The sequence below is a fragment of the Centroberyx affinis genome, unplaced genomic scaffold, assembly GCF_046629955.1.
Source record: "Centroberyx affinis isolate AG114_WGS23_722 - 3 ecotype Tasmania unplaced genomic scaffold, CSIRO-AGI_Caff_v1 ptg003816l_1, whole genome shotgun sequence".
In the NCBI taxonomy this organism is placed as follows: Eukaryota; Metazoa; Chordata; class Actinopteri; order Beryciformes; family Berycidae; genus Centroberyx; species Centroberyx affinis.
In genome coordinates, this window is record NW_027281678.1 from 53,987 (window position 1) to 67,907 (window position 13,921).

Here is a 13,921-nt window from a genome sequence, read left to right on the forward strand (position 1 = left end):
AACATCTCCAAGGTACACAGAACAAGCACAGATCCTGTGCAGACGCATAGGCTGCCCTCTAGAGGCCACCTGACGAAGTGCAGGCTCCATGCAAACTGTCCCTGAGTGAGTGAGTGTCCGTGGGAAAAAAAAGAGTCATTCTGTCTCAAAGACAGGGAGAGAAATGTTACATTCCACCCCACATCCTGGGTTAGTTGTAACAACACTTGGGGTAAAATGTAAGGTAACACTTTATAATAACCATAATTAATAAATGGTAAATTGATAGTTAATTAAACATTAGTTAATAGTTATTTTACTGTTAACAAACAATGAAATGATCATTAATAATGTTTACTAATTATTAGTAATGCTATAATTTGTTATTTTATCATTCGTTTGTGTAATATAAAATCATTTGTTTATAAATTATATATTGTATCATAGGTTTTTACCCTTTTTACCGTCTCTTATCAGCTATGATACAATATATAATTTATAAACAAATGATTTTATATTACACAAACTAATGATAAAATAACATAAATTATAGCATTACTAATAATTAGTAAACATTATTAATGATTTGTTAACAGTAAAATAACTATTAACTAAAGTTTAATTAACTATCAATTTACCATTTATTAATGATGGTTATTATAAAGTGTTACCAAATGTAACTCCTTTTGTAAAACCATAAACTGGATCCAAACCACGTCATCAAAATGTGTCTTCTTTTCTTTTCATATATGGGCCTAGGAATTCAAAGTGTTGCAACTATACCCAGTCTACCCAAAATGGCTAAAATCTTCTTATGTAATGAACAGGGGCGGTCTTACCATTAGGCAAAGGTAGGCGACTGGCTTGGGCCCCGGCACCCAGAGGGTCCCCAAAAGAGACAAGAATAGAACTAATGTAAACTTATTTTTAATCAATATAAAATAAATGTACTTTTTGTTACAATAGGCTAAATTATTTCAATCTTCAGTCATGGTCACCCACCGTAATCAGTCAGGCTATAGTGGGTTATTCCACTTCTTTGCTACTTTTCTACTATTTTGTTACTATTTTGGTACTTCGGCAAATTTTTCTTGCCACTGCATCAGTAGCTGAGAGAGAAGTAATACCCAAAACATTACATTACATTTTCATCATAAAAAAAGTGCAACTCCCGCATTTTGTAATAACCACCGCAATATGTAATAATTTCTTACAAAATGCGAGGAAATTTACTACATATTGCGTTCAGGCTGTGTATTACAAAATGCGGGTGTTATTACATTATGAAGTGAAAATTTATTACATTTTGTCGAGTTATTACATAATGCGGTGTTAGTACATAATGTGTTGTTACACACCTCAACGACCCTTCCAGATAAATCTGACTCTGGGACAGGCAGCAAAAAGCTTTTTACAGAAGTGGTCCATTACCTTTTCCTGATTGAACTGTTGTATTCATAGACCAACATGTCAGTTTAAGGCGTCTTCAAACATAAAAATGGTCATTGACGAAACATGCTTACCAACTCAAACTGTTTATTGAAAACCATGGAAAAACATGCTAGTTCTGCTAAGGAATTATGGGGGAGCGGGGGAGGGGAAAGTTACAGCGAGAAAAAAACAAAACAAATGTAGTGCTTTTAGGAGGTATCCATGGTCTGTACAGTTTCCTCCACCACCTCCAGGTTCAATGGGGTTGTAGCCTTCGTCAAGACGGCGGTTGTTCCTCTTTTGTACTTGTAGTCACCGGTTCTGCATGGGGGAGAAATATAAGACATGAGACCATAAGTTTCAATTAAACTGAGAGTTACCCCGTGGGATTTAACAAGCCCTTGTTGGGTTAACGGATTCCAAACATCTAAGAGATTCAACTACATTTTCACAGCAAGCCAGTCTGGACACGTTTACAACAGAAACAGCCATGCAATCTAGGTAAGCTGTGTGGTGTGAAATTCAGCAGAAAGAAAACGCATCAGCCAAAATAACAGAAAACAACTGAGTGAAGTGGGTTAGTAGTCAAATAAGTCACACTGTCAAGAGGCGGCGGGTGGACACTGCTGTTAGGTCTGCATTCTACACACACACTTCTTTACTCACGGGTGCAAGGCTTCAAGCTCAGTTACTCTTCTATCAAAACAGGCAACAAGACCAAAAAAAAAAAAAAAAAATCATCATCCACCATGTCATTAATTGGTCATTCAGTCAATAAAGATAAGTAAATAAGTCTTTCCAAGTTTGAGATCGTGATCATGCCGTCACAACATGCACTGGAAAAACGTGAGATGAGATGGTGAACTCTGCTCCCGAAGACATGTCCTACTGCACTGTAATAGCTATGAAAAAAAAAAGAAGAGAAACCTATCTACTTCCATTCTTTATATTTACTAATTTCCCCAATTGCGAAATGACAATGTATTCTAGGAGAAACAGAGGGTGCCTCACTAGCAGCAAAGTATTAAGCGGTCACAACTTCAAACAGAGAGGACATTCACTAAAAAGATATAAGATGTATACTGTATGTCCTTCGCTAAACTTGTCTATTGATTTAGTGATAGTTTAGTACAGTGGTTCTCAACGTGGGGTCCGGGGACCACCAGGGGTCCTTAAGGGGGTTCCAGGGGGTCCCCAGCAAATTGATGAATTGTTAAACTTCACCATTATATATTTACAAGAAGTTAACACAATTACAGAATGTAGAAGAATTACTTTTTTTTTTAATCATAGTTTCTCTGTTATCTCTCTAACTACAGTATAGACAGTCATGGAATTCTGGACAAAATCATATCTGACAATAAAAATATTCTCAGATTTGGGTCCGAGAGACAAATGGGGGTCCATGGCCCTAATGTGGACTAACTTAGGGGTCCTTGATATGAAAAAGGTTGAGAATCACTGGTTTAGTATATTAAACAACTGTTTGTCATTTTTGTCACACTGGCATGGTTGATTTCTGAATCTGGTTATAATCTGTTATCATTCTGGCTTTGACAATAAGTACCTTTATATTTCATGCCAATAAAGCACCTCTGAATTGAGCTGAATTAGTTTTTAAACAAAAACAGGGATGGTTTCAGAGCATATGGCACTCTCTGGCGTTGCTGCAGAATGAAGCTCCGGCCCCAAATTATACAAAGCAATTTAACTGCTACGGCACTTGTAAATAGCACAAAAATGTTTAGTTAGTGCTTTTCTTTAAGAAGCTGTTAAAAACAGCTGCTCACATCAGCATTTAGCAAAGCTAAAAGATGGGAGTCAAACTCATTGGTAAGCAAGTCTGCCACTATGATTGGCATGTTAGGCGATGGATTTCCAAGAGCGGTGTGTACCAAATGTGGCAAGTCTTTTAATAAAATATTATGTAAGTACCAGATGATGGGACAGGATAAGAGCCTTAAAGTTTATTAATGAAAATGCGAATACAAATGTGGAAACTTGTTCCACATAGGTAGAAAATACAAAACTCAGAGCCAATCAGTACACTGTTTTACTTAGCAAGGTCTCCTTATTGCACGTTTTCTGATGAGAATTTCCCCAGACCTCTGCCGTTTGAGAGGGAGGTTTGACTATGTGAGATTATATGTCCATAAACGTTCAGTTGATCAAAATGTAATGTCCAACAAACTATTTTTTGTCATAATGAATATCGAAGTATTATTTAAACTTTGAAGGTTATTGTACTTAGGTCTGGAGATCTGTTATGGTTTAGAATATAGGCCAAAATCTGTTTAATCAACTAACATAAGGACTATTAATCCCTTTTGAGAAATATAGGTTAAAACACTGTGTGGTGGTTTGAAAACTGGCAAAGCTCTCATGCATTCTCTGCAAAACTCAGTAGATCACCATTTGGGCACCAAATCACGAGACACATTGAGACCGCTGGAACATGCTAGGAACCACAGCAAAACGTTGTGGAGCATTACGATCCGGCAAAAGAAGAAAACACTACTGCTAACGTCACTGGCTTAGTTCCTTACCTGACACCCTTCTTGTTGGCCTCGTCATGGGGCCTGAGGTAGTCCACCTTGCCCTTGGTGATAACACACAGGTCGATGTTGCTGCCAGAGCCCAGATCGTTGAAGATACCTGCCGCAATGGCGTCACGCACGAGCCGCTTGGCGTCTTCCTCCTTTGAGGAAAGAAACAAAGCGGTCATTGGCAAATTCCCACATGAAAAATACTGTTCTCACCTGGCCAAATGAACCCAACTATAAACCCTACAGAGTTAGAATAGGCTTCCCAAAGATGCTTGGTGTGAACGAGCCCTTAGTGTGACACAAGTGTTAGACCCGCAAACGTAACAACATCCCACAAACGTAATACAAATCTGCAGCTTTTAATATAATAATCCCACTAACGTAATAAGTTTCCCACGAACGTAATAGCAGTTGCCTACCACAAACGTTAACACGTCATTTCCCGCAAAGGTAATAACTATTACGTTTGCAGGGATTTGTCACGTTTGCGGGAAGGTGAAGATCTTCAGCTTTCAAAATTGTAATAACTTCCCACAAATGTAATAAATCACTAATATAATCAAAATCTGCAGCTTATACAGGTTGCTAACTCTAAATGTCTTCAACAGCCAATGACATTTTCTTCCCATACATTCTTGTCCTTTAGGTTCTTGCCTGTAATTGTATTTGAGTGGCAGGTAAACTCACCTCCATGTCAGGCTTGTAGCGGTCCTCAAACACCGCCATGGCAGCAAGGGACCCAGAGCCTTTACAAAAAAAAAAAAAAGAAAAAAAGAAAATAACTGGTTACTTGGATTATTGGCATTACATTAACACAGTGTTCCCTTTCAGTTAGGGGACACAACTTATGCACTTGGGTTCCTATTCAGAGATTTATCCGCAAAATTGTGCATGTCGGCATTCAGACTTCATCCTTGTCCGCACACCGCAGGTCTCGCTAGGCGCCTCTGGAGCAGCTGTGTGTGTGTGTGGGGCGGAGTTTCCCCCAAAAAGAGCTGTTCCCGACATCGCCAGGATTCTCACTTGTGTGTTTTTGATTAGGCTTGCATTCAGTACGCACTATAAAAAGACAACAGCTTCATTTTATTTAGTCTGATATTATATTCAATATAGGAAAAGTCTTAGGCCTCATGTCATTTCCAAATGACAGCACTTGATATTGAAACCATATTAGCTTTTAGACCCATTTGATCTATGCCATGCTTCTCTTTAGGTCTTCAGAGTTTAATTTCTCAACAATAAAGACGAGTGCTTCTCTTAAAGGGAATGTGACTGGCCTGGTGACATCATCAATCTTCAAAAACTCATTAAAACTAACTAATGTCAGAAACCTGACAACCCAGTAGGTAGGTAGTTTTTGTCTTGACTGAAGGACACATGACATGAGTGTGCCAAGTCAGAGCCAATGGGATTATATTAACTTTCTGTGATGTATTACAAACATGGCTGAAGGGCAGCTGTACACATCTCAATTTGTAGGCTTAAGAAACCTTAAATACTGCCATAGTCAAATCCATAATCAGTTGACCTCTAATTGAAATATGAGAAAGTTGTAGAAAACACTGATATGTAGAGAGATTTGTGTTGACTGTTTGGTGCGAGGCAGCGGACTCACCCATGGTGACGTAGGGCAACTTGTCAGTGGAGCCGTGGGGGTAAATGCTGTAAAGGTGCGGACCCACACAGTCCACTCCACCCAGAACCAGAGCAGCACCAATGTAGCCTTGGTACCTGAGGAAATACAGAGGACACTACTGTTAATTTACATTTTCACAATGTTTCATTGAAACATTACAACCAAATTAAAGAAACAAAGCTGGCAAAACCAGACCATTTCTGAATGAACCTAGGTAATAAAAGTTACTTATTGACTTTCCCCACCCACAGTTTCCCAGCCAGCCATTTGAACCTGTGTCCCTTTTATTCTCACACTGCGATAAGATGGGGCAGTCAGAAGTTTCTTGCATGAGGTCATACGGCTCACGAGGCGAGCCTTACCTGAAGAGCATCTGCTTGAGCATGCGGTTGGCGGTGGCCACACGGGGCAGTCTGCCCGTGGAGAGAGAGTGCAGCTCCAGGTTGGAGGAGATAATCTGAGTGGTCATCTCTGTATCTGCAGCTGTGCCTGCTCCACAACAACTGGAGACAGACAGATCACAGTAAAAGTGTTTTGAATCAGGCAACATCCTGGGTCTAACAAATAAAGCTTATTCAAGATATATGGTCTTATATATGGTCTGAATTGGCATGTAACTACCACCCTAAATAACTAAACAACTGCAGTAAAACCTGAGCAACTGTCACTTACTAAATGTTGGGGGAAATGTAGTGGATCTTGGAGCAGTTCTTGTCTGCCACGATCATGCCCTCAGTCGCTCTTGTGTCGGCTCCAAGGACGATGCCATCCTTCAGAAGGAAAGACAAAGACGATTAGAGTAAACGTACCATTTAAGCCCAACAAAATATATATATATTGACTAGGGCTGGGCATCAATGGTCAGTGCATTTCAGATACCGACCAAATTGCGTCAATACTACTGATAAATCTAAATACATTGAGTGCCAATACTCTCCTTTTTTCTGAAAAACAGATGAGAAATCCAGTTTTTCTTTCCTCTCACAGCCAATCACAGCCCCCATTTATGCAGTTAGCTATATTTGTGAATGGCAAAGCAGCAACATATGAGAGCTGTTGGGTTCAGGCCAGACACAACTCAACAGATCAAAACCACAATGTGTTTTTGTTTTGTTTTTTCCCCCCACAAAGAGGAGACCCCTCGGACCACACATTTTAGAACAGTTGATACACAAGAGAAAACAAATCAAAAAAGTTTGAGACAGCCCAATGTAGTTGACTTAAAATTGTAACCATTCTGCATAATGAATAGAATCCCCTCTTGGGATGGGTCATGAAAAAAATATTAGCAGGTCTTAAACTGCTGAGTAAGAGCTATGGCGTGGAGCAGCCACTAGAGGGCGTCTGGTGTCATTTAAAACCCCTCCATCTCTCTCTGGTGTTGTTTTGTTCTCATCCTCCACTAACTGCTTTCACTGGCAGTGTTATGTTTTTTATTAAAACACAAGCTTCTCCAAATGAAAGGCCAGCCTGGTTCAGTGGAAGGCAGCATGGCTCCATTCATCTTTTTCTACCAGCCAGGAAGATGGAGCGAGCCAAACTAGCATGACAACTTTTGAACTGAGACAAACTCTGCTCTCACTGATAACATGATGGGTAAAGATAGGAACCAAACAGAACCATAGACAGTGATGGAAGTGGAGCTTTTTTGTCCATAATCTGCTATAGCTTTTGGAAATTTCAGCACACACACACTATTCAAATATTAATTTAGACCACTCACTGAATAGTCGACCATGAGAAAATGGACTTGTGCACAACCCTAAGCCCCTCAGATGTTCACATCACAGTTTTTTCTCCCTCATTACTCCCAGTAGTTGGACTGAGTTTCAGCTACTTACCTTGAAAACAACGCCACAGATAGTGGTGCCTGTTTTGCGAGCTGCAGGCAAGCTGCATCCCAATTTGTTAACTTCAGCTTGCAAAGCTGCATTTCTGCAAAACAAAACAAAAAAAGCCACTTGTATAAGTGTAATTGAAAAAAAACAAAAAACAAAGTTGTGTTCTATAAACACAAATAATTTTTGGAACTTTACATATAGCCTATAACGGGGTTGCAATGAATTTTGATAAGATAAGATGATAAGATAAAGGAGAAACAGAAGTCAGCAGATAACTGTAAAACAGACTGTCAAACTGTTCAGTTCACAGTCATTTGTCTACAATTTAACAATATCCATATAATATGCAGGTGGTGTAGCTAATTCTATTATCAAAGAGTCAAATTCAGGTCAACCATTCAAGTGTCCTCTATACTTGCACTGTTCATTAGCCTAACTATGAAGTTTGTCCAGTGGAGAGGCAATATATCACCATGCAATACTGGAATGACAATACTTCTGTCTCATTTTCTTTTTGGCAATAAAAAGGTAGGCTAGTACTAATTATATCGTGAAATCAAGCAGATTGGTGCCTGTCTGTTTTTACCGCAATACATAGTAATACCAGTTATTGTCCCATCCCTAGTGTATAGGCAATGAATGCCTGCCTGTCATGATAATCTCATGTTCATGAAAGGGAAAACGATTAAAAGAATTCATAAATAAGCTTATTTTATTCTTGTTTGGCTAATTAGAGAGTTGTTGGGATTAACATCAGACTGTAAAAACAGGGTTTTCAGTGATATCCATGTTATTTTTATGAATAGATGACAGGGTTAGTATGCTATGATACATAATGATGGTGATTGCTCAAACATGATCATGTCTAAAAAATATAAAAGCATTTTAAAAGTTTTATTATTTATTTTTGTATGGGATACTTTATTAACCTAAAAAAATAACGTTTCGGCCTTTGTCACATCTTTTTAACAATAGGTCATGATCACATTTATCTTAACATTTGACTTATTACTATACTGCATTATGTAATTTGCCTCAATGCTATATGATGCACGATGTATTATTGGCCTAAAAATGTGCCTAATTAATAATTGGGCTGTCTCCCAACCTGATTGGAAGTTGCAGTGGTGGTGTATCGACTTAAAATGGTCCCTCATTTTGTCAAATAACTTGGTTTATTAATAAAAGTATCCTATGCAAGTGTAGAGAAAAATGTTCAGGAGTTTTTTTTCTTACCTACAGATTTCTCCTACATACCTGCCACCTGCTTCTCAGGTGTGTAGAAGCTTATTTTTTTATAAAACCCAAGAGTTTTTATAGAAATTGTGTCTTAAATGTTTATTCAGTTTTTTTTCTACATTAGTGTGTCAGTAGACTGCTCTTTATAGTACATTTCTTGATATTTAGAAACCTTTCATTTAATTCTTTTTGAAAGCATCTTCGCTTTACTTTTTTTCTTTTACATGTGCGGAAGACTTTTGCACAGTACTGTATGTGAGATATAGCCTACTCCAGACATTAAATATCCCACAATTAGAGAATTACCCACACGTTATTAGCACCAAATGAAAATATTAATGCCACCAGTGCCAGAACTCAATGGCAACAACAACCGTAAAGCCAAACTACTTCTGTTCACCAAGGCATAAGAATACAGTAACGGCTTTTACTTTATTAAGCTATTGTTGACTATATTGCAGAAAAAGAACTGGGAAACACACGTGTGTGTTGTTAGATACGATTGCAACATTAACATAGTCTTCATGCAATTTCACGTCACCATAGTTAGCAGTAATTAAATATGAATTACTGATAATGGTGACGTGCTAGAAAAATCTGAGTAGCTGTCATTATATGAGCTCGCGCAAATAAACAACAGTAACCGTTATTTTAAACGTCTACTCAGTGTAAATCCGTGCCATATATTCTTAGCAACAGCTAACGTTAACATGGCTAATTTAACTGTTAGCAGGCTCCTTTTCCAGCGGGGCACGGCTCCTTTGCTTTGTCGTTGCGTTTTCACCGTCAAAACTGATTTTAAACCTCCGTCTAGGTTAAAGAAAATAACAATTTCTTACAATATCAGAAGAAGCGAATTAGCTAACCGTTACATGCCCCATGCTCAATAACGATGCTGCTCTCTGCTAGCGTGGCTAAATCCCTGAGTCACTGTGTGGAAGCCGGCAGAGTTATCATCACCTGAACTACCGCAAAATACATTTATTTTAAATATTCCCCACGTTTGAAAGCTTGTTTCACGCAGAGGAGCATCTTGCCATGATTTAAATCCTCTCTGAGCGCTTACCTCTTGCAATTTTCGAAACTGAAACCCGCGACTGGTGGCTGGCTCACTGACAACGTCGCCATTTTGCCGAATGAAAGTTTGTTTTCCGGGAAGTGAGGCGACAAGCGCGTATATGGCAGAAGATGCTGCCTTCAAGTGCTCTTCGTAAATCCAATAAACTCCTAAATCGTATTGTAGCGCAGTGATTCTTACCTTTTTTTTTATATCAAGGACCCCAAATGTAGTACATATTAGAGCCACGGACCCCCATTTGATGAGATTTTGTCTCTCGGACTCAAATCTGAGAATATTTTTATTGTCAGATATGATTTTGTCCAGAATTCCACGACTATCTGTATTGTAGAGAGATAACAGTAAAGCTATGATCAAAACAGTCATTCTTCTACATTCTCTAATTGTGTTAACTTCTTGTAAATTAAATAATGCCGAAGTTTAACAATTCATCAATTTGCTGGGGGACCCCCTGGAACCCTCTCAAGTAGCTACCCCTGGTGGTCCTCGGACCCCAAGTTGAGAACCACTGTTGTAGCGCATTCAAATGCAAAAATGTAGATTCCCCCAACAAAAGTTACTTGAAGATGCTATGTTATTTTTACAAATATATGTGCTACAGCAGCAGATTTTATGTCATATCGCCATAACCTGTTGACAAGGGGTCCATGCCCTCCACCACACATCTCAGCAACTCTCCTACCTTATGCTGCATTCAAGTGACATGGGGAATACGCTCAATACGAGAAAATGACTGAATTCAGTGTAAAACATTTTTTACATGCATGGAGCTCTATTTCATTGTAGTGCTACCAGTTATGAAGCGTATGGGTCCCTATCAATATTAAATCACTCTGGGTTCTGAGTCCACAATGCCAATCTTCCATTCACTATCAATGGAGGAGCCTAAACAAAGGAGGCCTGAGAGGCTGCAATGCCTTAATGAAGCATCAGGGGGCGCTGTTGTCTTTGTTGCTATCAACCTCTTTCCCTTTGGAATATCCCACTACTATAATTGGAGAGGAGAGGAGAGGAGAGGAGACAAGGAGAGGAGAGGAGGAGAGGAGACAAGGAGAGGAGAGGAGGAGAGGAGACAAGGAGAGGAGAGGAGGAGAGGAGAGGAGAGAGGAGAGGAGACAAGGAGAGGAGAGGAGAGGAGACAAGGAGAGGAGAGGAGAGGAGAGGAGGAGAGGAGACAAGGAGAGGAGAGGAGAGGAGAGGAGGAGAGGAGAGAGGAGAGGAGAGGAGACAAGGAGAGGAGAGGAGGAGAGGAGACAAGGAGGAGAGGAGGAGGTTATAAATTCTAGTTTTAGTGAATGTGTATCCATCTCTATTTGTCTCTGTTGCTTTAATGGCATGATAAGACAAAGCAGTCTACAGCAGCATTCACACCAACACTAATAACACTGACATAAATGGCAGCTTAAATGGAATACTGTTAATATCAGTCAAAGCCATTTACCCTTATAGGAAGGAATTTAGGTCAGTTGAGGACTATTAATACTTACTGCTGCAAATTTCCCCACATGGATTATTAGCATTTCATCTATGGAAATATCATCCTTCAAGATTTAATTACTTGAGAGTCAGAGCACGGCAATTACATTTTTACAACATATGTGTATTAAATACACGTGTGTTTGCTTTTTCCTTTGTATGTTAAATGGTTGACATTCTGAGTCAAATCTAATTGAATCTCTCTATTTGTATCTTACCATATTGTATATTGTGTGCCGTGTCGTAGCCTATTGTTTTGTATCATATCCAATTGTATTGTTTTGTATCATATCGTGTTGCATATTGTATAATATTTTATTGCATCGTATTGTGTTGAAATTATACTGAGTAAAAAGATACTTTTACCGGACACATATTGGTGTGGGGTCATTTTATAAACCAAACTGACAAAAAAAATATTTCATGCTGTTGGAAGGTCTAGGTTTTACCCTTTAAGGCTTGGGAAGGTCCAAATTATAGAAGAGAGAGAGAGAGAGAATAAAGAAGAAGGGAGAATAAAGGCTCTATGACATCAGAGATGGATGCAGGGCAAAGGCCATCTGATGCATAGGCAGGGTCATATGTTGTATCGATATGGTTGAAATCGATATGGTTGAAATCAATATCACGATAATCATAAGGGTTTTTCTCTATATCAATATATATCACGATATGGTTCACGTATGCGAAATCACGTTAAATAATCAAATTCATGTTCATCTCATTGAACCGAATGGTGATGTTAGGTGTCAATATTTAGGTTAGGTGTCAAACAAAACAGAAATATTCAAATAATATTCCTACCATACCTCATTTTATGAGAGTTTTTAAGTAAAATTTGCTTGTCATCATCAATTCAGACAGCAGAAATGTGTGTCACGATATTAAAATATCTTCATATCATCACCATATGATTCCACTGAAAGACGATAAACGATAATATTGAATTATCGCCCAGCCCTACCTCTGACCTAGTCTTACATCTTAAAGTGCACCGGTTGTGTATGGCAGTCATTCTCAACCTTTTTCATATCAAGGACCCCTAATTTAGGACACATTCGGGCCACAGACCCTTATTTGATGAGATTTTCTCTCTTGAATCCAAATCTGAAAATATTTCTATTGTTAGATATGATTTTGTCCAGATTTTACTCAAATGAAATAATGGTGAAGTTTAACACTTCATCAGTTTGCTTGGGACCCCCTGGAACACCCTCAAGGACCCCCCGGTGGTCCCCGGCCCCCACGTTGAGAACCACTGGTGTACGGGATAGGGCCAACGTGACAGAGATAGAGAAAACCAAAGCAACTCAGTGTTGTCATAGAAAGAGAGTAGTCTTGTTGGCCTTGGCCAGGCTAGGAAGGCTGATGCTAGTTACAAGGCTGTTCTCTCTCTTGATGCATTGAAATCAATAAACTTCTTGATATGCAGTTGTTGTTGCCTACTCTTTAGTTCTGCACCTTCAAGACTTAAATAAATCGCGACAGAGAGAGTTTGGTCTGAGCAAAGAAATTATAATTCCATGTAAAAAATATCCTATGGAGGATATTTAAATGACAAAGTTAGTATTTGACAAGAACTGATATCGTCAAAGCTGTATTTACTCAGAGACTCACTGATATACAGACATACATTTCTAAAAATGAAAGAACAATTTGAATGTAAGTAGGACTAGGTGGGGTCCGGGGACCACCAGGGGTCCTTGATTTAAATTAAATTAAATTAAATTAAATTAAATTAAATTAAATTAAATTAAATTAAATTAAATTAAATTAAAGTGTTAAACTTCATCATTATTTCATTTACAAGAAGTTAACACAATTAGAGAATGTAGAAGAATGACTGTAGTTTCTCTGTTATCTCTCTACCTATAATACAGATAGTCATGGGATTCTGGACAAAATCATATCTAACAATAAAAATATTCTCAGATTTGGGTCCGAGAGACAAAATCTCATCAAACTGAATTAACGGTCCTGATTGCAGACTGATTACAGGGCATTGACCATATATCAACCAGTAATAACTACATGTACTCTATCAACGGCCTTTTGGCCATAAACACACTATAAAAAGCCCTAATAATCAGTATAACTCACTACATAAATATGTAGTATGTTGGGTTTTTCAAAGAGATTTGGAACACCCCTACTGCACCCTAATTATTTGTTCACATTTATATAAAATAAATATAATTCCTCAGCAGTGCACGAGAGATGATATGAAACAGTACATTATTTAATTTAGCCAAGCTGAAACAAATTTTCCCTCAATGCAACAAACTTTTAGACTCTGATTTCATGTGCTATTTACAATATATACCCTATGAAAATGAAGGCACCCAATAATAAAGTAAACTTGAGCTACTGATGATAAGCATAATTTGACTTAAGTTTTGACTAAAGTATTATAATAGAACAGAATGATTGCCAGAAAGTGAAAGCAGATGAAGTGTATGCAGTTGTCCTGGTTTAACTCTTGCCATGTTTTGGTCCTGGAATGGGACGGATGCCAACCTGATACCAGCTGGATGGCGAGGTCGAGCGGAGAAAAGGGCTCCGGCGAGGCAAACAAGATCAGATAGGGCTTCTCTGCAAAACAAGTCGAGTGCATTACGCTGATTAAGCAGTTCACTAAAGGCAGAGTGGGCAAAACAGATGGTTTAAGGTGTAATCGGCGGGATCTCCGCGTGGG

General features: G+C 38.6%; 1 protein-coding gene across 1 annotated transcript; it reads right to left on the reverse strand.

The window, feature by feature from the left end:
* Positions 1 to 1,495: 1,495 nt before the first annotated feature.
* On the reverse strand, positions 1,496 to 9,811 carry psmb7 (proteasome 20S subunit beta 7). Its single transcript, XM_071541184.1, has 8 exons — positions 9,739 to 9,811; positions 7,434 to 7,527; positions 6,265 to 6,362; positions 5,955 to 6,095; positions 5,572 to 5,687; positions 4,644 to 4,702; positions 3,957 to 4,108; positions 1,496 to 1,731 (listed from the first exon to the last, which is right to left on the reverse strand). The coding sequence occupies exons 1-8, from the start codon at positions 9,798 to 9,800 to the stop codon at positions 1,620 to 1,622; spliced, it is 834 nt and encodes a 277-aa protein (XP_071397285.1). The 5' UTR covers positions 9,801 to 9,811; the 3' UTR covers positions 1,496 to 1,619.
* Positions 9,812 to 13,921: the final 4,110 nt, after the last annotated feature.